The sequence below is a fragment of the Callorhinchus milii genome, unplaced genomic scaffold, assembly GCF_018977255.1.
Source record: "Callorhinchus milii isolate IMCB2004 unplaced genomic scaffold, IMCB_Cmil_1.0 Scaffold3, whole genome shotgun sequence".
Lineage (NCBI taxonomy): Eukaryota > Metazoa > Chordata > Chondrichthyes > Chimaeriformes > Callorhinchidae > Callorhinchus > Callorhinchus milii.
Window position 1 is genome coordinate 5,495,968 of NW_024704744.1, and position 26,838 is coordinate 5,522,805.

The 26,838-nt window shown below is 44.1% G+C and overlaps 1 protein-coding gene and 1 non-coding gene across 2 annotated transcripts in view; both read left to right on the top strand.

Annotated features, from left to right (window-relative positions):
- Positions 1-26,838, top strand: part of eys (eyes shut homolog) — a 528,873-nt gene that overhangs the window by 212,093 nt on the left and 289,942 nt on the right. The window contains exons 18-22 of the mRNA XM_042332751.1: positions 1,593-1,706; positions 2,187-2,291; positions 6,850-6,876; positions 18,049-18,246; positions 20,010-20,131. Coding sequence (XP_042188685.1) covers positions 1,593-1,706; positions 2,187-2,291; positions 6,850-6,876; positions 18,049-18,246; positions 20,010-20,131 — 566 coding nt within the window. The remainder of the gene's footprint in view (positions 1-1,592; positions 1,707-2,186; positions 2,292-6,849; positions 6,877-18,048; positions 18,247-20,009; positions 20,132-26,838) is intronic.
- Positions 15,971-16,042, top strand: trnaa-ugc. Its single transcript has one exon. It is a non-coding gene; the product is annotated as a tRNA-Ala (tRNA).

Consider the following 26,838-nt stretch of genomic DNA (forward strand, 5'->3'; position numbering starts at 1 on the left):
TTTGTTCCCTTCCCCTCCTCACCTTCCCCATACACTTCCCCCGCCCCAACCCATTCAGCCGTGTGAAATGCTATCCTCCTAACATGAATGATATTATCTAAAAGTAAATTGTTTTTGTTATCCTTATAACTAGTGTCAACTCTTATGAGTTCATCACTACTTCAATGATAACTTTCAATGGAAGGTTAGGAGCCATCGAGTTCCTATTAACAAAATGAGTAAAAATAATATCTGTATCTGAATTACCGAACACACAGGAACATATATGCTAAATGATGCATAAGTATTTTCTTCTAGATGATGAGACCTATCTCATTTCCAAAAATTTGCTGCACATAAGGTTCCATTAGAAAGAGATTGCGATTAAACTCAGTTTCCTGGTATAGGGAACTCCAGAGATTGAGGCCAGACACTGTGAGGATGGCAGATTTTCTTACCCTGAGGGACATTAGTGAAGTAGTTGGGTTTTTAAATGAATCAGTAATCCTTGCATTTCATATTGCACCTTTCCTATAATAATAATAATAATCCTTGCATTTGATATAGCGCTTTTCACGTCGGGAGGACGTCCCAAAGCGCTTCACAGAACACACTATAAAGTGAATTGACTGTATATTTGTGGGCGAACGCGGCAGCCAATCTTGTTGTTGTTGTTGTAACCACTGAGCTACAGGACTCCTATTAGTTGCTATGAAGTATTTAACATCCACCTTAACAGACAGACTCAATCTCGGTTTAAGTTAATTTATCCTATCCAAAGCATAGCACCTCCAACAAGCAGCGCTACCCCCCACTCCCAACGTGGGGCTCGAACCCACAACCTGTGCATCAGCGTGGCTCGCTCGTAGCGCTCTCTTCTCAGAATCAGAAGGTTTTGGGTTCAAGACCCACATCAGGACTTGCAATCACAAGTCTTAAGTTGACACTCCAGTGGAGTATTGGGGTGGTGTTACATTGTTGGAGATGCTGCCCTTCGAATGAGACGTTAAAGCAAGATCCCACCTGCCTTTTCAGGTGGATGTTATTCAAAAAGAGAAGGAAGTTTCTCCCTGTGTCCTGGCCAACAATTCCCCCAAATAAAATTGGTCACTCACTTTGTGGCTGTTTGTGGGGCATTGCTATGAGCAAATTGGCTGCTGCGTTCGTCCACAAAATACATAGTCACTACACGTTACAGTATATAAAGTGTTCCAGACAGGGCGAAACTTGGGCAAGTTTCCTTACTCCTAATAATAATCCCTCCAAAACCAAAAACAATAATAAAAAATTGATCATTTTCAATCTACGACTGTTTGTGGGACATTGCTGTGCGCAATTGGCTGCCGCGTTCGCCCACAAATATACAGTGTGTTCTGTGCAGCGCTTTGGAACGTCCTCTTGACGTGAAAAGCACTATATCAAATGCAAGGATTATTATTATCATTATTATATTCTGTGAAACACTTTTAGATGTCTCGACAACGTGATAAGGCGCTCTATCAAATGCAATTATTATTATTATTATTGCTATTATTATTAACTTTCTTACTCAGAGGCGAGAGTGCTCCCAATTGAGCAAGGCAATTAAATGTTTCTTTCTTCCCGTACGGCAGGTACCTTGTGTGAAATCAACATAAAGGAATGCCATTCATCTCCTTGCTTGCACCACTCGACGTGTATCGATCTCATCGATAGTTACAGATGTCTCTGCCTGCCCGGCTTCACAGGTAAGTGGTCATAAGTTGATTTCTACCTGAAGGTGTAGCCACTGCACTCAGAAAGAGAACCACACTTTCAATTTACCTTCACTCGCCCCCCCCCTCCCCCCATCCCCACCATTTATGCTTTGAGCTGGAATAGAAAATCGCAAAGTTCCCCTAAAAATAAATTATACAGAGTCAAAACATGTCTGAGACCCTGTTGTCCCGAGAGAAGATTAGTGAGTGTTGAGCAATTCAGAGAGGAGATGGTATGGATTCTGGCAATGAATGTGAAGTAAATGGGCCTTGGCAGTAATTTATTTGGAATCCACTTTTGACTGATGTAGTCCAGCTTCTTATCACAGAGAGTTTGGGATATATTCTGTGAGCAGACAGGAGTTATAGCTTGACAGATATTCTTTGCACCCCCCCCCACCCCCTCTCTCTCTCTCTCTCTCTTTGATTGACAGTTCCTCCCTCTCTCTCTCTCTCTGCTTGTTTTGGAAGGCATAACGTGCGAAACAGATGTAGACGACTGCGCTTCAAAGCCCTGCACAAATGGAGGCACGTGCCTCGACCGGCCAGGCGATTACTTCTGCAGTGCCCAGCTCCGTTTAAAGGTAATGAACACTGAGGGGGAAGGAAATGCAGACATAATTAACGTCATAATCCCTTTCAGTCACTCGTCTGTCTGACCCGACTCACTCTCCCAATCGCATTATCAAATGCAATGATAATCCTTGCATTTGATGTAGCGTTTCAACTCCCTGGAGAGGTGTGAAACAATACAAGCGGAGTGACTGTGTATTTTGAGGGCGAACCTGGCAGCCAATTTGCAACGGCAATGCCCCACAGACAGCCATTAAACGAATGATTTTTTTATATATCCGGGGGATTGTTGGTCAGGACACAGGTAGAAACTCCTTCTCTTTTCGAGTAGAATAGAATGTTTAATATCCACCTGAACAGGCAGCTGGGACCTCGATTTAACATATCATCCGAACGGTACCACCTCCAACAGTCCAGCACACACGCCCAGCATTGAATTAGAACGTCAGCGTATATTGTGAGTTTAAAGTCCTGATGTGGGACGTGAACCTACAACCTTCTGACTCGAGGGCAGACACTTTACTAACGCTGAGTTTAAAGGATTAGGTCAATTTGTTTTGAACCTGAGATATTTGTGTGTGTGTGACTGTTTGTGTGTGTGTGGGGGGGGAGTGGGGGTTTGGGGGAAGGATAGGAAGAGAGAAAATGTCACAAAATTGTGGTTTCTTACGTGTGGTTTCCATATGTATTTGCAGCTCGGCTATTGTGTATTATCTGCCTGGTGTCAGGCATTTTATTCTCAGGCTGATAGATAATTCTCAGGCTGAAAGATAAGACATTGGACTTCAGCAACTAAATAAGTAGTGATTAGAGTCAGATAAGGACTAACTCGATTTATTTAATCCAGGGAAGTGGAGATATGAGGGTGAATAATTTACGCCATTCAATATCACTTGTCTGACTCAGAGCATGGGCTGTGTTGTAAGGCTTTCTATCAGTTTGTTTATTGTGGTTTGCTGCAAATAACCAAAGGCTTTTCTCTGTTTCTCTCCTCTGGGATTGTGCTGGATGTGAGGAAAATGGGACCCCAGTCTTAACAGCACACTTGCTGGGTTAGACAAACAGCTCTGAGCAATTACATTCCACCCACATTGCAGTTGGGTTATAATGATAATCGTTGCATTTGATACAGCACTTCATCATGTCGTTGAGACGTCTCAAAGCTCTTCACAGAATATATTGTAAGTGGATTGACTGTGTTTTTGTGAGCGAAATGCGGCAGCCAGTTGCACACAGCGGTGTCCCACAAACAACAACAATATTACATTTATAGAGCGCCTTTCACGTTGGGAGGACGTGGATTGAGTGAACGTTGACAGTGGTGGATTGAGTGAGCAAATTTTTTGGGGGGAGTGATTAACACCCCCGGAAAGTGATCCACCAATCAACTAACAACCAGTTTCCTGCTTAATGCCAGGTCAACAGAAAGTAGCCTAAGGTTTCGCACTGTCTAGTTGAACCCGGGTCCTCTCACTTGCGAGGCAAGTGTACTAACCAACACACTAAGGGACTCCACAATCATATAGGTTATGTGTTAGGTTAAGAATCCAAATGCACATTGAACAAGGTGAGTGAGTGAGGGTGGGTGGGTCAGAGGGTGGAGAGGGAGGGAAGGAGCGAGAGGGATTCTGGAATGGAGTTCCAGAAATCGGGGAAGAATGGCTGAAATCCTGCCTATCAATCATGAGGCAGATAGGGTGGGGTACATGTAACAAGCCGATGTTCACTGAGCGAATGGAGTGGTCAGGTCAGTCGGGAGATCATGGAGGTAGGGTGGAGGTAGGGTGGGGCGAGATCATAGAAAGATTGATAAGTGCTACATCTCATGCAAGCATGATTCACATTATATACAGAGCAAATCTAGACCTACGTGGATTTTTTTCCCTGAGTGTCTTGCCCATAACGTAGAATAAGCAACAGAGGGAAGCAGCCTTCATCAAGTTTGAATGTAGGTCGCAAAGCAGAAAGGCCAGTGTGCAAAATTCCCTGTGATACCTATTCCCTCAGGTATAGAAATCTTTTACCTAGAAATAGCTATGGTTGCATTATATTTAAATAATTCATTCTATGCGTACCGCACAATATCTTGGGGATAGAGGAGGTGATTTTACTCTTGTCAGTAAAATTTCTATATGACTTGTGACAGGAGGAAAATCGGAGGTTTAGGGGCAAAGGGTTTTCATGCGTTAAAATAGGAAGCTACAATTTTCTGCCCAGCAGCACAAGTGACTAATAATAGTTTCCCAACACATGGCTAAGAAAGCAATTAAGAGATTTAATGGGTGCTGGAAGCCATTGAGGTTTGATGGTCGCTGGGAGCAGGGAATCATCCTATTCAGCTCCTGTTAACCCTGTGAGACAAGGCCCTAGCATGGTCCTTAGCTGGGCAAGCAGTGGGAAGCTTGCCAGTGTTCACAAACACTGAAAAATCTCACAGCATTTCATAGGATTAACTGTTAGGTATAGTGACTATTTATTTTGCATGCATTCGCGGGCCCTAAGTTTGCACTCAGCTTTGGCCCACAAACAATCCGTCCTTCAGATGAAACTTTAGACCGAGGTCCTGCCTGTTCAGGTGGAGGTTAAAGATCCTATGGCATATTTGAAAAGAGAAGGAATTTCTCTCGCTCTGTGTCCTGGCCAACAATCCCCCAAATAAAGTTGGTCACTCACTCCACGTCCTTTGTGAGACTCTGCTGTGTGCAATTGGCTGTCGCATTTTGCGTACAACATATACAGTCAATTTGCTTTGCAGTATATTTTATGAAGTGCTTTGAGATGTCTCAACGATGTGATAAGGCGTGATGTCAAATGCAAGGATTATTATTATTATTCACCTTCTGACTTAGAAGCAAGAGCGCTAGCAACTGAGCCAGAATGACACCTAAACCCACAAGCATGTGGGTAGTGTAGGGCACACAGTGGCACGTTGTTTTCACCAATGCTTTGTGATTGATGTTCTATTTTTTTCCCCGTTATACTAAAGCAACTGGACCTGCAAAAGGAAAAGCCTCACATTTGAACCTGTCAAGAGGAAATAGCATTTCCAGGGGCTCTGATTGCTCTATAAGGACTTACATTAGTGTAGTAAACTGCTTAAGTTGAATTGTACACCTTCAACTGAAAGGCTGAAAAAGGAGCATGGGCCTGGATTATCAAATGTACAATAGTAATAATCCTTGTATTTGATATAGCGCCTTATTATGTCAGAAGGACATCTCAAAGCGCTTCACGTATATATAATAATGGAAGCCTGAAAGTCTCCCTCGTCGCAACCTTCAGGTCGAAATTTCCATCTTGAAATTTAAGAAAGTCTTCTGGCTCCCCCTCCCTCCCCACCTTCATCTCTGCCCAGCTCTGGCTCCTAATCTAAATATTCTTTGCACTTTGATATAGTGCCTTTCATGTCAGCAAAGCACTTCACAGGATTTACTAAAGTGTAGTGACTGTATTACCATCAGGTAATTGCAGTTGAGGTACAGATCAGCCATGATCTGATAGAATGGCAGAACAAGCTCGAGGGGTTGAATGGCCGACTCCTGTTCCTATGTATTTTTGTGGACAAAAAGCAGCTAATTTGCACACAGCAAAATCCCATAAACAGCCATGAAATGATTGATTTTTTTTATTATCTAGAAGATTGTTGGTCAGGACACCGGGAGAAACTCACTTTTCTTTTCGAATAGTGCCCTGGGATCTTTAACATCTACTTCAACAGGCAATAATCTGTTCTCCTACACAGAGGGCACAGTGTAAGTGCCAATCGTTGTTGTAGACATTTTGGAGTAGGCAATTTGCCCTTGTTTCTCTTTTTGATCACATCAGTACAAGTGTTCTCTGCAGCTTGCTCCCTGCCTGCCATCTACACTCTTAATTCTGTTATCAAAGGTCGGAAACCTGTGCTTCTCAGGGGCAGGCTAGTGTACTGCATGCACCCTGTCTATTTTCATCAAATAGTCCATTCAGTCAGACAAACAACAACGCACATGTTAATCAAAGAAACCTGCACTCATACTAACTCACTCGGTAAATTTGTATGATGAAGCCAAGCTTGTGTTTCACACCACAGGGAGACCATCACTGCTCTAGTACATCTTTCGGGAGCTTGTTCAAAGCTTGAGCTTCACACCATCAGACAGGCCAGCTGTATAAATTATTGGGAAAGAATCAAAGAGCTTGCATTTTGCACCGTGAAGCTCATTGATGTAGGAGAGCACACGGCACACCTTTTACCAAATGAATCTTTGTACTTTTCCTACAGCTGCACAAAATGGTTATTACATCAGTGGTGGCAGCCTAGCGCAATATGATTTTAATGATAATAGTAGTAATAATAATCATTGCATCTGATATGTTGCCTTCCAGATGTCTCAAAGCCCTTTGCAGAATATACTGTAAAGTGGATTGACTGTATATTTTATAGGCGAAACGCGGCAGCCAATTATGCGTAGCAGTGCCCCACAAACAATCCTTTTAAAGTTAAGTAATCCACTAAGACTGCTCCCCAACCCATTTGCTATGTAAGTGCTTGTGGTTAGATATTACTGAAGCTCCAATGGAGCACTGGGTGAATGCTATATTATCAGAGGTGCTGTCCTTTGGATGCGATGTTAAACCCGAGTCCCATCTGTCTGTTCAGGTGGATGTTGAAGATCCCATGGCCCTATTTGAAAAGAGAAGGAAGTTTCTCTCTCCCAGTGTCTTGGCCAACAATCCCCCAAATAAAATTGGTCACTCACTCCATGTCTGTCGCATTCACCCACAAAATACACAGTCACTCCACTTTACAATAGATCCTGTGAAGCACTTTGAGACATTTCGATGATGTGACAAGGCACCATATCAAATCCAAGGATTATTATTATTAGTTTGGATGCAACACCAGGAACCACCAAAAGCCCTACTGCTAACAAGGAAAAGATTCCTCCTGAGCAAGGCTGATTGTCCACTGACAGTTCTGACAGTTTTCGCCATCAACACCTTTCACAGCGCAGACTATCCAGTCTCGCTTAATGTGAATCGAGATGGAAACACATCAAGAAAGCAATCCGTGGAAATACCTCCCCTGTGAGTTGCCTGAATTCTCACGGTTATTCTCTCTACTCTTTGCATTTTAATGGGAAGTGACACCTTGTAGCACTTGCCCTGGGAAGAGCTGGGTTATGGGGGCCTGATAGCGCCTTGGCAAATGTTTGGCTCACTTTGCAAATCAATACCGTTGTTTGTTTCTGCACTTGATATGGTATCAGCTTGGCTTAGTGTGCGGCACTCTCACCACTGACTCAGAAGATTTGGGGGTTTGAGCGCCACGACAGGATTTTGAGCTCACACAGTCTAGGCTTGGCAGTCCAATGTGCCGCTGAGGGATCAACAACAACAAATTACATTTGTATAGCGCCTTTCACGTCAGGAGGTCATCTCAAGGCGCTGGACAGTCAGAGATCTGCACCCAGGCTGGTGGTTGGGATCAGGAGGTTTGGAGGGCAGGCAGGGTGAGGGTAAGAGGGTGACTGAAGGTGCGGTCAAAGAGGAGGGTCTCGAGACGGGCTTTGAAGAAGGCAAGGGAAGGGGCAAGGCTAATGGAGTGTGGGATGGACTTCCAAAATGGGGGGGCAGAAAGTCTGAAAGCGCAACTGCCGATGGTGAGGCAGGCAGTGGTGGAGGGCACGCTGAGCAAAGGGAGCGGACAGCTACAGCCGCCTAAAAAAACACAGTCACTACACTTAACCCTGTTAACCATGTGAAGTACTTTGAGGCATCCTCCCGACGGGTACGGTGAGCTAGGAAACGTAATGATTACAATTAATATTCACTCTCGGGTATCTGTGCTTGTGTTTTTATTCAGATCATGAAACCCACAGCAGACGGTTGTCATGTTCTTCCTTTGAAAATAGGATCATCGGTGTTTTTTGAGGGGAAGATTTAATGGCTTCCTCGCTGTGTCCTTTCCTGTTTTGTTGCAGGATGTTGTATCGCTGTTCAGGGTTTGGCTCATGTGGTGGGGCTGTTTGTCAGCACTGCAAAACTGTCACATGCCTTTAACGAGAAGATCCACTAATGTCAATTCATACACCACACAGTGCATCCTATATCCTCTGTGTCCTAATTGGCCACATTCCCATGTCTTTCTGGTCAGGAATGCTGTAGGTTGTGTGACTCAGATAATAACAGTAATATTCCTTACATTTGGTAATAGAGCGTCAGGAGGATGTCTTGCATACTGACCTGGACCCAACTCCCTACACTCTGTGGCCCTCCCTACCTCTCCCACCTCCTCTTTCCCCAATCCACCACCCAATACCTCTGCTCGACTGGCACCAGTCAGAGGTTTCCGCTCACCCTGGGATGTAAATGGAGATGGAGCCGTTGATGGGAAATAATATGAGCCAGAAACATTTGCAAAGTGTTTTGTTCAAATTCAGTATTCCAGTGCATTCCTACTTCAAGACCTTCCTGGTAGTACTCTCGCCTCTGGGTCCTCAAACCTCGCGTCGAGACTTTGAGCTCACAGTCTAGCCTGACATACCAGTGTAGTAATGGGGTGAAGCGATGCATTGTCGGAGGTGCTGTATTGAGATGTTAAAGACGAACACCACTGAAAAAAGATCTGGTGACACTATTGGAAAAAGACAAGTGAATCTTTCCCAGTGTCTTGGCCCCTGAACCTCCAGATTAATTGGTCTTTCACCTGCTACTGTTCATGAGGTATCACATACACTTGGCCGTAAGTACCTGTGAAGTGCTTTGTGTGATAAGGTGCTATAAATGTCCAAACTCATATTATTTCTCCTTTTCACTCTCTGTAGATATGGAGTGGAGTGGAGTCCTGTAGCTCAGTGGTCAGACCACTCGCTTTGCAAGCGAGACACCTGGGTTCAATTCCAGGCAGAGCAAAACCTTGGGCAAGTTTCCTTACTCCACACACCTAATAATAATCCCTCCAAAACCAAAAACAATAATAAATTGGTCATTTTCAATCTACAACTGTTTGTGTTCAAACCTCTCCAACCTACTATCCCCCTACCTACCTGCCCGTACCCTCCGTTCCTCTGGCTCCGGTCTGCTCCACGTCCCCCGCCCCAACCGCCCTACCATCGGTGTCGGGCCTTCAGCCTCTCAGCCCCGAGGCTCTGGAACTCCATCCCCCAGTGCCTTCGCCGCTTCCTCCCTTTCCTCCTTCAAGGCCGGTCTCAAAACCTTTCTCTTTGACCGTGCCTTCAGCTCCCCTCTCGACTCTCTTCCCCCTCCTCGCTCCCTCCCTTCCCTCCCCTCACCCTGACCATTTCCCCCCTCCTTGCTCCCTCCCTTTCCTCCCCTTACCCTGACCATTTCCCCCCTCCTCGCTCCCTCCCTTCCCTCCCCTCACCCTGACCATTTCCCCCTCCTCGCTCCCTCCCCTGACCATTTCCCCCCTGCTCGGGTCATGACCCAACTGTGCAGCGCCTTGGGACGTCCTCCTGACGTGAAAGGCGCTTTATAAATGGAATCTTGTTGTTGTTGTGGGACATTGCTGTGCGCAATTGGCTGCCGCGTTCGCCCACAAATATACAGTCAATTCACTTTACAGTGTGTTCTGTGAAGTGCTTTGGGACGTCCTCCCGACGTGAAAAGCGCTATACCAAATGCAAGGATTATTATTATTATTCCTCAACCTTATTTTGCAGCGGAGACATATGTTCAAAGGTAAGACCTATTTATGGCACTCACACAGTCCTTAAATGACAATAACCTGCACTCATGTAACGTTCCATGAAAATAAAATCTCCAAGATGCCAGAGTGCAGTGAGAAAGAAATGATACTTGCGGACTAACAGGGCTAATTCCACACAAGTCTAATTTTAATCTAATAACGCAGCCTTATAGAGTAATTTGTTGGCAAATTATTTAATACATTAAATATAATTTTGAAACCTATTTTCTGCTATTTCTCTTACGAATAACGGGAAATGGATTTTAAAGTTAAGGCTGAATTGAACAATTTGCCGACTTCTGAACGCTCCGAAATGTTATGCAAATAGAATACATCTAGACCCAAGTGGAATGTAAATCTAGACCCAATCTCTCCCATTCCATGGCTTTATTCAAAACATGAAAGAAGTTTATCCAGGTGTACTGGCCAACAATCCCACAAATAAAATTAATCAGTCAACTTCATTGTTGTTTCGTGGGACATTGCTGTCCTTAAATTGACTGTCGTATTCGCTTGCAAATCCAGTCATTATCCTTGGCACCACTACCTGGGAAGCTCTTTGAGTATTTCTGATGGGATGAGATGCCACATCAAATGCATTGATTAATATTCATTACTGCACACAAGAAGTGTTTTAATTGAAATGATGTATATTTAATCGAAGTGTTTGTATGATTCAGTGCACTTGGGAGTGCAAACACAGAGGATGGGTGTCGGTTTTCAGGGCTGCAGCTGATGTCTGACTTTCAATCATGAGGCTGTTGCTATACAAATGTAATCTTGTTGTTGTTGTTGTTTCTGCAGCGGCAATGGGTTACCAGTGTCAGCTGGGCAAAGTGAGACGGCTCGCATGTGTGTGTGCGTGTGTATATGTGCGTGTGTGTTCGCACATGTATGTGCATATGCATGTGTGCCTGTGTGTTTTGTGAGCGCTTGTGTGTGTGTTTGGCAGCGCCTTGGGACATCCTCCTGACGTGAAAGGAGCTATACTAATTGAAATTGTTGTTGTGTGTGTGTGTATGTACGCGCGCACGTGTGTGTGAGTATGTTTGTGAGTGTGTGTGATCACAGCAAGCAAATGGGATGTGCAGAAACAAGTCTTCCAGAGTGTGAGAGAGGGGTGGGGAGGAAATGCTAGATGCAGGAAATCAGCCATGGACGAGTCGGGAAAGATTTTATTCCGAATCGGTGGCAAATCGTCACTGCTTTCATTGGTCATCTCGCCCACTGATCCAGGATCTGCTATGAATTATTAAACACCTGACAGATTGAATTTGAAAAATCTGTTTTGAGCTATCACATTGAGCAGCCTCATACATAAAACACAGTCGCTGAAGCCTTTTGCCACACTGTGAGGTTTAGGTCAGTCTGAGTACCCACACAGATCATTTCACGTGTACAGCAACAACTTATCTCTTCAGTTCAGCTGGACAAGAGAGCACATGGGTTCACGGTTATGAAGGGCAATTTCAGGTCAGACACCAGGAAGTATCTTTTCACTGAGGATGGGTCTCAGTTTGGCTCAGTTGGCAGCACTCTCATCTTTGAGTTAAAATGTTATAGATTCAGCAACAACAACAAATTCCATTTATATAAGAACATAAGAACCCAAGAATTGCTAGACGACAAAAGACCAAGGTCCATCCAGTTCACCTTCCACCATCCTGGCAGTCACATGCACATGTCATGTCCCAAACTATGTACTGCATCCCATAATATTATTTCCTAAAAGAAACCTATTCTTTTGAAAGAATCAACACTTTCTGCTTCCACCAAATCCCTAGGCAGCCTGTTCCAGACATTTACCACTTGCTCACTGACATAGTGTTTCCATAGGTTTCCAGATTTCCAGCATCTGCAGTATTTTGTTAGTGTTTCCACAGATTTATTTCGAAATCTAATAAATTGCCTTTCATGCCAGGAGGACATCCAAAGATGCCGGATAGTCAAGAGTTTGCTCCTGAGCTGGGGGTTAGTTCAAACTCGTTCTGTATACGGTGGGATGATGTAATGCTGGATTTGGAGATCTGAACTATGACTGCTTTACAGAGATTTCAGATACTGGGAGTCTATGCTGTTCCATATCATACAAAAATCTTAAAAGTATTGGCTGCCAGATCATCATTCAGTGCTATATGGTCAGTTTCCCGACATAGCCTGTCGGAAGTGCAGTGATAATTCCATATCAGGAATCTTAATAATAATAATAATAATCCTTGCATTTGATATAGCGCTTTTCACGTCGGGAGGACATCCCAAAGCGCTTCACAGAATAGACTGTAAAGTGAATTGACTGTATATTTGTGGGCGAACGCGGCAGCCAATTGCGCACAGCAATGCCCCACAAACAGTCGTAGATTGAAAATGACCAATTTATTATTGTTTTGTTTTTGGAGGGATTATTATTAGGCGTGTGGAGTAAGGAAACTTGCCGAAGGTTTCGCCCTGCCTGGAATTGAACTCAGGTCTCTCACTTGCAAAACGAGTGCTCTAACCACTGAGCTACAGGACTTAACTCAAGATTAGGGAATCCCTGAGTTACAATTTCTTATTTTGAGTTGATGTAACATCCCGACACCCTGCAACAGCAAACCAGTGGAGGCCTGTAGCATATTAGTTAGATCACTTGCCTCGCAAGCGAGAGGATCCGGGTTTGATTCCCGGGCAGGGCGAAACCCTAGGCAAGTTTCCTTACTACACATGTTTACCTAGCAGTAAGTAGGAACCGGGTTGTTAGTCAATAGGTGGATCGCTTTCTGGGGATATTAATCCCTTCAAGAAGAGAAATAATAAAAAGATGTTAAATTGGTCACTTCAATCCACGACTGTTCGTGGGACCCTGCTGTATGCAATTGGCTGCCGCGTTTCGCCCACAAAATATACAGTTAATTCATTTTACAGTATACTCCGTAAAGCCCTTTGAGACATTTCAACAATGTGATAAGGTACTATATCCAGTGCCTTGGGACGTCCTCCAGACGTGAAAGGCGCTATACAAATATAATTTTGTACTGTATTGTATATAAGATACAACAATTATTATTATTAAACAAAACGCAAAATACTGCAGATGCTGGAAATCTGAGACAAATACAGAAGGCGCTGGGAACACTCAGCAGGTCAGGCAGCATCTATGGAGAAAGGAAAGTGTGTCAACGTTTCCAGTCCACAACCCTTCATCAGAACTGGGGCATGTTGCGAGGGAGAGGCTTTTAAGGGTTGGTTGAGAGGGGGGAGGCAGGACAAGGAAGACAGAGGAGAAAATGGGGAAGATGACAGGGATGATGGGTTAAAGAGGTGTTAATAATACAAAACAAAAAGGGTGAGGGGGTGGTGGCGGGAGGTCAAGATTGCAACAAAATAGACAGACCAGAGAGGGAAAAGGTGTGTCTGGGATCCAGATGATGTGGTAATGGTCACAGAAGAGGGGGAGGGGGAAGGTGATCTGTTATGGGGGAAGTGATTATTATTATTATTATATGTTAATGCCTTTTGTGATCACTTTAGGTTTTGTTCCCTCTAGATCCTGACATCCAACCAGTGGAAGGTAATTTATCACCTTTGTAACAGGCTGACTGTAGTGGGCATTAAAGTAGCTGGACGAGCAGCCAAAAAGCTTGCCAGACAGTACTTTCAGTGGCAAGCTATGCGGTTTAAGATGGTTAAACTCATTCTGTATACGGTTTAAGCAATTACCCTAAGCATGGTCTGGACACCACGTGTAGTGAATTTTGAAGGCAAAAAAATCATGCTTATTGACAGAGCTAACCTGAAGCTATGTTCGATGCTAAGAGAAGAGATACCCAGAGTTAGTAAGTGCAACAGGATACCTAAATGCAAGAAAGTGTTGAGCAAATTGCCTGGAAAAGGCGTTGTCTAACAAGTGACATGATTAGAGAACAATCTAAATGCAATTTCAGATTACCTTTAAACTGCCGGAGGACAATGGCACAGATATGCAGGGATGGACTTAATCAGTTTAAAGCTTTATTAATGCACGCTGCACACATTCACTGCTGCAATTTGACCTCTCGTCTGTTATCTGGTGATCAACGTATTCAAGTGTGTATGGTTTGGGTTTAATACAATAACAAAAACAAGATTTCAATAGGTGTTGGCATTGACCCCACAAGCATGACTGGGGCTCCCCACTACAGCCACCAATGGAGAAACTACTCAGAGCCAATCTCTACCGTTTCTAGCCTTCTAAGACCCTCCCTCACTTTCCTCCCTTGTCTCCGTCAAGGCCCATCTCAAGACCCTCTTCTTCAACCAAGCCTTCAGCCATGCTCCTACCCATACCCTTCCTGCCCCCTTGCCTCCTGATCTCAACCCACAATAAATGTGAATCAGGAGGGGTGGAGGGCAGGAATACACTAAATTTGTATTGTACTGCTACATATGCCAACAAAACCCACAGTCACTGCATTTTACAGTACATCCCGTCAAGCAATTTGGGGTCTCCTGACCTAAAAAGCACTACATCAAAAGATTATATTTAATGCACCTTGTGATCAGGTGCTTCCCGAGCAGAAACATAGGAACAGGAGTAGGCCATTCAGCCCCTCAAGCCTGTTCCGCCATTCTGTTAGATCATGGCTGATTTGTACCTCAACTCCAATTACCGGCCTTTGCCCCGTATCCCTTGATACCCTGACCTCACAAACATCAATCCACCTCAGCCTTGAAAATTTGAATGGAGCTTTTTGGGGAGAGAGTTCCATAAATTCAGAGACGCAGAGGGAGAGACGTTAAAAAGCCGCTTCCTTTAGAAGGAAGCTAAAAATAAGTCGGAGCTGCGACTTTATCATCACGCAGCTTCTGAGCATTTTTAATATTGTAAAAATTTTTATGATGGAGTTATACATTGAGAAATTGATTTTTTTTTACAACGGCCTTACTTTGCATGTGCTAAGTGGACGCATTTATTTTTATCGTGCGATTTATGGGGAGTTTATAATCCGCAATTGCACTTTTTTATACATTCTGTTAAAAATGGTTTAATTTTTGAAATTCTTGACGTATGAGGGGAAAAATACTCAGCATTTTTGTATAGCTATTTTTTAAACTTGTCAATCCTCCTCATACACAATTATACAGTGTACATTTGCACAGCGCCTTTCACGTAGGGTGGACATCTCAAAGCGCTCGACAGTGCTGGCTGGGCACCCGAGTCGGGTGGGACCCGGGGTGCGAGGTGGGGGAAGGGGAATTTTTTTTGGGGTTAGATAGGTGTCTGACACATGAAGCCCATTTCCATGCTTAAGAGTATCCAAACCAAGCTGAGAATACCATGCATCCCACCTACATATAGAAATCCCAGAGATAAATCATTGGAATGGAATGCACACTCTCTCCCTGGAGGGACACATCCTGCTGACCTAATTCCAGAAAGTATTAGGCGCAGGTTGGCCAAGGCTTGGGGTTCCCAGATTGTGTGTTGAGTACTCCTAAAGTCTAACCAGCTAAAACTGCGTAGCTTGCCTGGGAGGGGAAAGATGACCGAAAGCGCGATCAAAGAGGTACGTTTCCTGACAGACCTTGAACAAGGGGAGGGAGGAAGTAAGAGTCCCAGAGAGCAGGGGCAGAATGGCTGACAGCCTGCCCACCAATGATAGGGTGAAAGGCCAGGTGAAGTGAAGCAGGCCAGTGCTCGCTGAGTGAAGGGAGCAGCTGGGTCAGTAGGGTTTGAGGAGGTCGCCGAGGTAGGGTGGGGCATGACCATGGATGGATTTGAATGTGAGAATGAGGATCTTTTGAACTCAATTCTCTGGGGGTTGAGGAGCCAGTGGAGCTCCGTCAATAGTATTCCCTTGGATATCCATTGAACAAGATCTTCCCTAATACTACAGAGGAAAGATGGAGGTGAGGGGAGCGGTGGAGTGGCGAGAGAGAAGGAGTTTTTCCTTTGCTTGCCAGAACAATTATTGTAAACATGACTTATTCTCCTCTCGTTAAATAAATCAGGCCCTGTGAGACCACCAGTCCCTGGAGTCCTGTAGCTCAGTGGTTAGAGCGCTCGCTTTGCAAGCGAGAGACCTGGGTTCAATTCCCGGCAGGGCAAAACCTTGGCCAAGTTTCCTTACTCCACACGCCTGATAATAATCCCTCAAAAAAAATGAGTTAGTCATTTCAATCCTCGACTGTTTATGGGATGCTGCTCTGCGCAATTGGCTGCCTCATTTCGCCTACAAATATACAGTCAATTCACTTTACAGTCTATTCTGTGAAGTGCTTTGAGACGTCTAGAAGACGTGAAAAGCGTTATATCAAATGCAAGGATTATGATTATTATTATTATATAACATGTTAATTCCAGGTCCTGTCTGTCAGGTGGATGTTACGTATTCCATGACTCTATTCAAAAAGAGACAGGAGTTTCTCCTCGTGTCCTGGTCAACATTCCCTCAATTAAAATTGGTCACTCACTTCACAGTTGTTTATGGGACATCACTCTGCGCAAACTGACTGCACAATGACCTACAAATAGGCAACAAGAACAACACATTACATTTATATCCTGCCTTTTACGTCGGAAGGACATCCAAAAGCACTGGATAATTAAGGCTTTGCACCTGATGCTGGGGTTGGAATCAGTGAGTCACTACTTTACAGTATATGTGTGAATTGTCTTGAGATTTCCTCCTCATATGAAAGGTACTTTATAAAATGAAGCACTGATTTCAAATTAGGTATTTTTGTCCAGGACACCGGGAGAAACTCCCTTTTCTTTTTGAATCATGCCACAGGATCTTTAACATCCACCTGAACTGGCGTACAGAGGCTTAGTTTCACGTCACATCCAAAGGACGGCACCTTTGAATATGCAGAGCTTCCCTCAACACTATTGTTGCAGGTGGAGTCCTGTAGCTTGGCGGTTAGAGGACTCGCCTCACAAATGAAAGGACCTGGGTTCAATTCCCGGGCAGTGTGAAACGATGGGCAAATACATGTCTCTCTGTTCACCTAGCAGTGGGTAGGAACCCAGTTTTTAGTGGATTGGTGGATTGCTTTTCTGTCGATAATAAACCCTTCAAAAATAAAAAAATAAAAATAATAATTTGGTCACACAATCCACGACTGTTTGTGAGACAATGCTGTTCGCAATTGGCTGCCGCATTTTGCCTACAGAATATACAGTCAAATCACTTCACGGTACCCACAACCTTCTGACTCAGAGGCGAGAGTGCTTCCAGGCTGACAGCTAAACAGTCCCAAAGAGAGAGGAAAATATCCTTGAAAGTTAAGCTGGCTCAAAAAAGAAAACACTAACGTCACCAGGCTTCTCAATGCTCTAGAGTAAATAAATACAATTAACCTTTGTGCAGCATTGACTGAGATGAGCTTGTTGGGTTTGCTTTGGCTCCTTCAACAGTTTGCTTGCACACAAAGCCATTTGTCATGGAATGAATAAATCTAAATTATTCCGACCGATCCACGCTTTACAGACAGTGAGCGCTCACACTGGCCAATGAAGAGAGAGAGAAAGCTTTGCTTTAGCTTTTGGTTAAGCGCTCCGAGACGCAGTCTGGTGCGAAGGGCGCTATATAAATGCAAGTTGTTGTTTTACATTTTTGGGCAGCGCGGTGTCTTGACACGTACGGAAACCCATCACCGTGCTTAAAAGTATCCAAACCTAACTCCTGAGAGTTCCACACATGTGGGTCACCTACACAGTTGGTCACTCATTTCACGGCTGTGTGTGGGACATTGTTTGCAAATTGGCTGCCTACAAATTGGTTCCCCCAGAAAATTCCACAGTCACTGTGCTTTACGGAGAAGGGTTCTGGGGTGATTGTTGATGTTATTATAAGAATATAATATAGTTACCATCACTATATTGCTCACAATACACAAAATCCTAAACTTAACCCTAATCCACTTTACAGTATATCCTATGAAGCGTCTGAAACGTCTTCCTGCTGTGAAAGGCGCCATATCAAATGTATTTACTGTAACAAATGTGAGGATTATTAGTAGCAGTAGTAAGTTTAATAGTGAAAATTAACAGCTGGAGTCACTGTTGATCAATTTGTTGCTGACCACTTCATCCCTTCCTCTTGTTCCCAGGCTTGGACTGTGAGCTCAGGCCCTGTGAGACCACCAGCCCCTGTGAGAATGGAGCGGCCTGTGTGGAGGAGACTGACCTCTCCTCCTTCCCCCACGGATTCCGCTGCCTGTGTACCAGGGGCTTCACCGGACCTCGCTGCGAGATCAACGTGAATGACTGTAGGCCCAACCCCTGCCTCCATGGATTCTGTTACGATGGTGAGTGACTGCAGAGAGTTTGGTGCAAGGGAGATAATTGATGCAATTTAGGCACTCACGTGTGTGTGTGTGTGGGTGTACATGTTCGGATTTGTGTGGGTGTGTGTGCATGTTTTGTGTGTGTGGCTTTATGTGTGTGTGTCTATGTGTTTGAATAAGTGTATGTTTGTTTGTGTTTGTCTGAGTATGTTTTTGTGTGCTTATGTGTGTGTGAGTGTGTGTGTGTGTTTGCTTGTGTGTATATGTTTATGAATGTGTGTGTTTGTGTGCGAGGGTGTGTGTGTTTGTGCGTGTATGTTTGTGTGTGTGTGTTTGTGTGTGCATATGTTTGTGAGTCACATACTAAGTTGTCCAAACCTTGGTCTCTGGCCAACCTACACCTAACACGAAGAAACAGAGTGACAAATGTGACCATCGAGGTCAAAGAGGTAGATTTCCAGGTGTGATTTAAGGACAGATAGAGTGAGATAGAGCGAGAAGGAAGTGATAGAGGCAGGGGAGTTCCAGAGGTAAGAGACATAGTGACTGAAGGCTCAACCATCAATGGGTGATCTTCACTTCTGCCTGACAGTGATGCCCATGTTCGGCAGGAACCAAGGCTTTTCCCTTTGCAAATGGAGAAACGTGTCTCTTTTTGAGCTTTTAATGAGAATGATAGCAGGAATTAAGCGCAGAGTAGCGGAGTAGATTAGGTGGTAAATCTTAGAGATAATGAAGAATCCAGGGACCCACTCTAGATCGCAATAAATCAGTTTGTTTAAAAAAAAACACAATTACTGCTGTCAGCGGCAACAAATGTAGTAGCTACACTGGTCTGGACGCAATGTATGCCCCGCAACCTCTTTTTTGTTTGCAGTTGTTTATGATAAATTAGGGAGAAGGACTGCCATTATTAGCCCCACGATATTATGACAAAGCGGATCTGGAATCAGCACATTCCTTCCACTGAGTTTAAATAACAACGCTGTCTGTTTCCTCTGAAAGAATGTTAATTAGAAAGCAACCCCACGCTGGGCTGCAAATACGTTCAATAACTCAATTTTATTCTCTCTGTTTCTCTCCCTATTACTTTGTCTCTTTCAGTCTCTTTCTCTCTGTGTTTCTTGCTCTCTCTGTCACTCTCTCTCTCAGTTTCTTTCTCTCTCTCAATCTTGGGCTGCGTCCCTCTCTTGCCCTCTTTGCTCTCTATCTGTCTCCAAAAAATAAAATAAAAATGAAATAATTTGGTCACTCAATCCCTGACTGTTGTGTGCAATTGGCGACTGCATTTCACCTCAAAACATAGTCAATTCACTTTACAGTATATTCTGTCTAGCGCTTTGAGATGTCTAGAGGACGTAATAAGGCGCTATATCAAATGCAAGGATCATTATTAGTTCTCTCTCAATTTCTCGCAATCTTTCTCTCACTGCAATTCCTCTTACTTTCTGTCTCATTTCTTGTTCTCTCCCGATGTCCCCCTCTATCTTTCTATCTACCTCACTGTTACTATTTCTATCTGTCTACGTGTCTGTTTCTTTCTGTCCCCTTCTCTGTCTCTCTTTCTCTCTGTCCGTGAGTGTGTATCTTTGGATTTGTCTCCCTCTATCTGTCTTTCACTTTCTCTCTCATCTTAGTTCTCTGTCTCTGACACACTCTCATTCCCTCTCCCCTATCTCTCTTTCTCTCTCTCTCTGTCTCTGCCTCTCTCTCCCCCAGTCTCTATCTTTCTGGCTGTCCCTCTCTCTCTGTCACACTCACTCTCTCCTCTCTTTGTGTTGCAGTAGTGGATGGGTTTTACTGCCTGTGCAGCCCGGGCTTCGCTGGAGTGAGATGCGACCAGAACATTGATGACTGCGTCAAGAATTCATGTGAAAACAACTCCACGTGTGTAGATCTCCATCTGGTTAGTTTTTTTTGGCAGGTTTCTCTGCACCTAAAGATTGAATTTACACCTCACTGACCTAACCAGCAGGACACTTCCCAGTCACATCATCGTTGACAAGAGAGCCAGTAATGAGAGGACTTGTTACACACAACAGCAAACAGTTTCGAATAATAATAATGTGAGCAGACACAAAGAAAAAATTGTTGCCATATGAATTGGTTGACTTATATTGCTTATATTGCTTATTGAGCCGTGTGATCAATGTTGCAGTTGTGCATTGAAAGCATTGCCTGAAAGGGTGGTCGAGGCCGATTCGATAACAGCTTTTAAACACATGGTGGACGGGTATTTGAGGAGGACGGGTTTGCACGGTTATGGGGAAAGGGCTGGGGAGTGGGATTGACATTACATTGCTCTTTTCAAAGAGCCGGCACAGACTTGATGGGCCGAATGGCCTCTTTTTGTGCTGCACGATTCTATGATAACCATGTGATGTAATGGTGAAACATTGTGCGACAAGCAATCACTTATACATCACAGAACAGAACCTCATATCTGCACAAAGCCACGGAGTCGTGTAGCGTAGTGGTGAATGCGCTCACCTCACAAGCGAGAGGACCCGGGTTCAGTTCCTGGGCAGGGCGAAACATTTGGCAAATTTCCTTACTCCACATGCCTCTGTTCACCAAGCAGTAAGTAGAAATCCGGTTGTTCGTCGACTGGCAGATCGCTTTCCGGGGTTAATAATCCCTCCAAAAAAAATGTTTCACTCAATCCATGACTGTTTGTGGGACACTGTGGTGCTCAATTGGCTGCTGTGTTTTGCCCACAAAATATATGCAGTAAATTCACTTCAAAATATGTTCTTTGAGATGTCTGAATGACGTGATAATAAGATGCTATATCAAATGCAAGGATTATTATTATATTGTTATAACAATGGCTACGGCATCAATATGGATATGAAAACAGTGCTGGTAGGTTTCAGTGTGTTGAAATATTTGGATGTACTATTGGAAAAGAGAAGGACTTCCTCCTAGTTCATTTGAGATGAGTTGAAATTAGTTTGTAGATACAAGGAAATCAAAAGCAAACATCATCTTACTGTTCTTGTTTTAAAGATATACTATACGTTCACCAATAAAATACCCAAGTACAGCACTTCACAAAATGCAGTCACTACATTTTACAATATATGGAGTCAGTACATTTCACAGTACACACAGTCACTACACTTTATAATATACACATTCACTACACTTTACCAATAGGCCCAGTCACTGCACTTTACAATATATGCAGTCACTACGATTTACAATATACCATAAATGCTGTGAAGTGCTTTGAGACATCCTCACAGCGTGAAAGGTACTTTGTCAAATACAATGCAATTTACATTTATATGAATCTGAGGGCTCTGTCCTTGGTCCCCTCCTCTTCAATATCTATATGCTCCTTCTTGGTAACATCTTCCACAGACATGGGGTCAACTCCCATATGTATGCGGATGACACCCAACTCTACCTCCACTCTTGACTCCAGGACCACTGCTGTCCTGACACAATGTCTGTCAGACATCAAGTCCTGGATGAGAACTAACTTTCTTCAGTTGAACGTCAACAAGACTGAGGCTCTCCTGATTGGCTCCCGTCAGCGCCTCCACACCTCAGGCACTGACAGCATCACCATCCATGGTTGCACACTCCACCTTACTAAGCCAGTCCAGAACCTTGGGGTCTTCTTTGACCCTTAACTATCCTTTCTACCCCACTTCCATGCCATGATGCACTCTGACTTCCCCCACCTCCGCAACATCGCCCGCTCCGCCATTGTCTCACACCGCAGGCCACCGAATCCCTCACTCACACCTTCATAACATCAAGGCTTGACTATGCAAACTACTTGTTTGTCGGCCTCCTCAATGCGGGGTGGCCCTTCTGCCCCTCTGCCCCCACCCTCTGGAACTCCATCCTGCAGTCCCACCGCCTCGCTCCCTCCTTTGCCTCCTTCAAGATCCATCTCAAGACACTCCTCTTCGACCATGCTTTTGATCACCCTGCTTCCCCCCCTGTCCTCTACCCTCCCCAATCCCAAAGCCCAGCTCGGGTCCGAAACACTGACTGTCTAGCACCTTGGGACGTCCTCCCGACGTGAATGGAGCTATGCAAATGTAATTTAGTTTTTGTTTTCACGTTTCAAAGTCAAGGACGGGGTGTAGTTGAAAATTGTGTGGGGGGAGGGAAAGATGACCGAATGTGCAGTCAAAGAAGTAAGTTAAGTAAATGTCAGGATTATTATTTAGTGTTATTATTATTACGTGCCCTGTAAGGAGATGGTGCTGAGGAGCTCTCCTCTATCCATCAATACTGACCTTTTCCCCAACCGATCAAAGCAAGCTATATAACACAAAAAGTCAATTTGGGGTTTGGCATTTTGCTGCACTTTACTAATAGCATGTTAATGAATTGCAAAATCGTACTTTCTTTGGAAACAAAACAAAAGTTTGCCAGGTTTCTTTTGATCAGCTGGGTGTCTGAACCATGCGGAAACCCATCACCATATTTAACAGTATCCACACCAGACTGAGAGATAAGTATATCACTTACACATGGAAATGTCCCTCTTTCTGGAATGGAACATGCACTCTCATCCTCGAAGGCTCACCCTCCTTACATATTCCCAGAGACTATACGGTGAAGGTTGGTGAGACCCAAGGCTTAGGGACCCTAGAGTGTGTGTTGGGATGTTGTTTGGAGTTTAACCAGCTAAAACGGCATTGGTACCATTGAGGGCGTTGTCTGGCAAGCTTTCCCACGGCCAGCTAGGATCGCCCTACCAGTTAGGACTTTGTCTTTCAGGGTTAACAGGAGCTGGTGGGAAGAAACCCTGATGACAGTGACTGATCTGCTTCTGATGAACCAGGCTGTCACCAGCAGTGTTATGAGTTCTGAATACTATGGACCCGCTGGCTCAGGAACCAGACTACCGTTATCGCCACAGAGGGTTGATTTGATTCCATCATTCCATTGCCAAGCACGTCACCATGTGCCCAGCTCACCTTGGTAACCGTGGAATACAATAAAACTAGTGTCAAATTACCAAAAAGCCACAGACTGCAAATTGGTCACTCACTCCATGGCTGTCTGCGGGACACTGCTGAACGCAACTTGCTGCCATGTTTCGCCCACAGAATACGCAATCAATCCACCTTACAGCACTTTCCTGTGAAGTGCTTTGAAACATCATAATGATTGAAAAGGCGCTCTATCAAATGCAAGTATTATAATTTATTGTTATATTAAGAGAGAGCGATTTCCAAATAAGAAACTAGGCTAAAATGAAAGCCAAGAATTGAATCTGTGAGGAAATAAACCAGAAATGAAATCAAAGACCCAGTCGGACACAAAAAAAGTCAAAGAAACAGTGTTAAACCTGCGAAAACCCATTAACATTTTATGTAAGTGTGATAATCTTGTTCAGTTTTAAGGCGCAGTATCCATTTTTTCCAATCTGTCAATTTCTGGCTGTGAATTAAAGGTCAGTCAGCCAGTGATGATGCCTTTCTAATTTGAGAGACTGATGTCTGGATTGGGAAACTGAGATCAGAATCAAGAGCCTATTGTTTACACCGTGTGTTTGGCCACAGAGAAGGTGTACACTCCTCACGTAACCCTATGGTAACCTGAGATCACAGACAGCGATGCCCTGACACCAATTCACCAGTGAATATCCGGTTCACGTTGGCATTCATTGATGCAACAAACCTAATATCAAACTGTCAAGAAGCCAGCGATGCTGACTTGTCACCTTGAGTCAGGAAAGAATTTGATAACATTAGTAAGAATCATGCTCTTTCCATTCGTCAAAAAACACCTTTCACGTCAGGAGGACGTTTCAAAGCGCTTCACGGGATTTACTGTAATACGCAGTGACTGTATTTTGTAGCTGACCTCGGCAGCCACTTTGCGCACAGCAATGTCCCACAAGCGACAATAAAGAGAATGGCCAATTTTATCTGAAAGATTTCTGGCCAGCACACAGGGTGAAACGTCTTTCTCTTTTCGAATAGTGCCCCGTGGGATCTTTAACATCCACTTGAATAGATGTTGGTTTAATGTCCCGTTGGAGTATCATCTTAGATCATATGAGTTCTAAGCCCCAATCTGACATCTGGGTCAAGAGTACTGTTCAAACGGATAACTAGACAAATGCACGGGCAACAACAAAGACACACAAAGGAATGTGGAAGGGAAAGAGCTTGATAGGGAGAAATAATAATATGGTTAGTATTAATAATAATACTTGCATTTGGTGTAGCGCCTTTCAGGTTAAGAGGATGTCTCAAATGCGCTTTACAAGATTCACTGTAAAGTGGAGTGAGTTTATTTTTGTGAATAAACGAGGCAGGCAATTCGCACACACCAATATGCATATAATGGCACAGACACAATCGGGGCAAATTTGTTCTCTTTGTTCAAAAAAGCATGAGGTGGGGCTTTGGTATAGAGCAAAGCTTAGTGAGAGAGAGATGTGTGGCGTTGTCTTCTATCTGTGCAAGTCCAAACAGCAGAATGAATCACAGGGGACCTGGTTCCTCCTGGCATTCAGTTGTTATATTTATACCAGAAGCATATTTCTGTCATGATTTTAATTAATGGACTGTCCACTCTGGGGATCGCTCAGGCATATAGCAGTCTGAGAAGATGCCCCCCAGTGTCAGGTGGAGACTCCTCTTACAGCACGTGACCAGTAATAGCTCATGGTGGCCAGCCAAGGATTCACATTTGGTGTGAGCACTTTTCTTTCTTTCTTTTTCTCTCTCTCTCAGAAAGAGAAACAAACGAATTATATTGCTGGACATCTATTCCACTGTAGCTTTTGGCCCACAAGATATAGTCAGTCCACTTCACAGTGTATTCTGTGAAGCGCTTTGAGACGTCTCGAAGACATGATAAGTCGCTATATCAAATGCAAGGATTATTATTATACAAATACATAAATGTACACGTGCATGCATATACTTCATCTTAAGGCTACACAGAGCTGCTATAATCTCTTATTCATCTTTTTAAGGAGGCAAACCTTGTGTAAAGTAATCATTATGTGGCTGAGCCCACTGTTGGTGTTATTCTCACAAAAGGAAATAAATTGACAAGAGAAGCAGCGGAACATGGCAGCAATGTTGAGTAGGAGAAGCAACAGAGGCTAGAAGACAAACAGAATATTGGATTCGACTTGGTCCTCTGTTTAGCTTGGTAGTTGCAGAAAGAATGGAGACTCTGGCAGTTTTCAGTGGACAATCTGTTGACTGACCTAAGCTATTTCCCTGTTCAGGCTGCATCAAAAACAGCCGCTGAATCACAAACAACAACAACAACAACAAGATTCCATTTATAAAGCGCCTTTCACGTCAGGAGGACGTCCCAAGGCGCTGCACAGTTGGGTCATGACCCGAGCAGGGGGGAAATGGTCAGGGTGAGGGGAGGGAAGGGAGGGAGCGAGGAGGGGGGAAATGGTCAGGGTGAGGGGAGGGAAGGGAGGGAGCGAGGAGGGGGAAGGGAGTCGAGAGGGGAGCTGAAGGCTTGGTCAAAGAGAAAGGTTTTGAGACCGGTCTTGAAGGAGGAAAGGGAGGAGGCGGCGAAGGCACTGGGGGATACAGTTCCAGAGCCTGGGGGCTGAGAGGCTGAAGGCCCGGCCATCGATGGTAGGGCGATTGGGGCGGGGGACGTGGAGCAGACCGGAGCCGGAGGAACGGAGGGTACGGGCAGGTAGGTAGGGGGATAGTAGGTTGGAGAGGTAGGAGGGAGCAAGGCCGTGAATGGCCTTGTAGAGGATGAGGATCTTGAAATCAATCCTCTGGGGGTGGGGAGCCAGTGGAAGCGAGCGAGGGTGGGAGTGATGTGGTCACAAAGCTACATCAGATGAAGAAAGCCCTTCAGCCCATTTACAATACAATACAATTTATAATAATAATAATCCTTGCATTTGATATAGCGCCTTATCACATATTCAGGACGACTCCAAGAGCTTCACAAAATATATTGTAAAGTGAATTGACTACATATTTTGTGGGCGAAACACCCCGCAGCCAATTGCGCACAGCAATGTCCCACAAACAGTCGTGGATTGCATGACCAAATTTATTATTTATTTTTGGAAGGGATTATTGCCCCCAGAAAGCGATCCCTCAATCGATTAACAACCCAACTGATCCGTTGGATAATTATAACAATTGATACCCAGTGTTGTACGTTTGTGAAGCAATCTACCTCAGGGAACTTTATAAATTGTCTTTTGGAAATTCAGATGCACAAAGTCACATAGTTTCCCATTGTCAATTTGGATTGTCACCTCCTCTGAAAATGTCCATGATTTCAGCACCTTTGGACATCCTCCCAACCTAAAAGGTGCTATATAAATACAATTTGCTGTTGTTATGAGGTTGGTCAGAAAAGATATATCCATTTTGAACACAAGTCAATTATTAGGTTAGTTTTATACAAGTAATATATCTTCCTGCTAGTATTCTTCCTGATATTTCTGAAACTCTCTGCCTCAATCCCTCCAGCTTGCCTCCTCCTTGACCATATTCAGATAATATCTGAAGACCTTCCTCTTTGATCGTGCTTACAGTCACATCCTCTCTCTCCCTGATTTGGCGGTCAGGCTATATTTGTCAGTTACGGATATAGGAATTTGCTTGCTTCTAGTCTGTTGGTTCATCA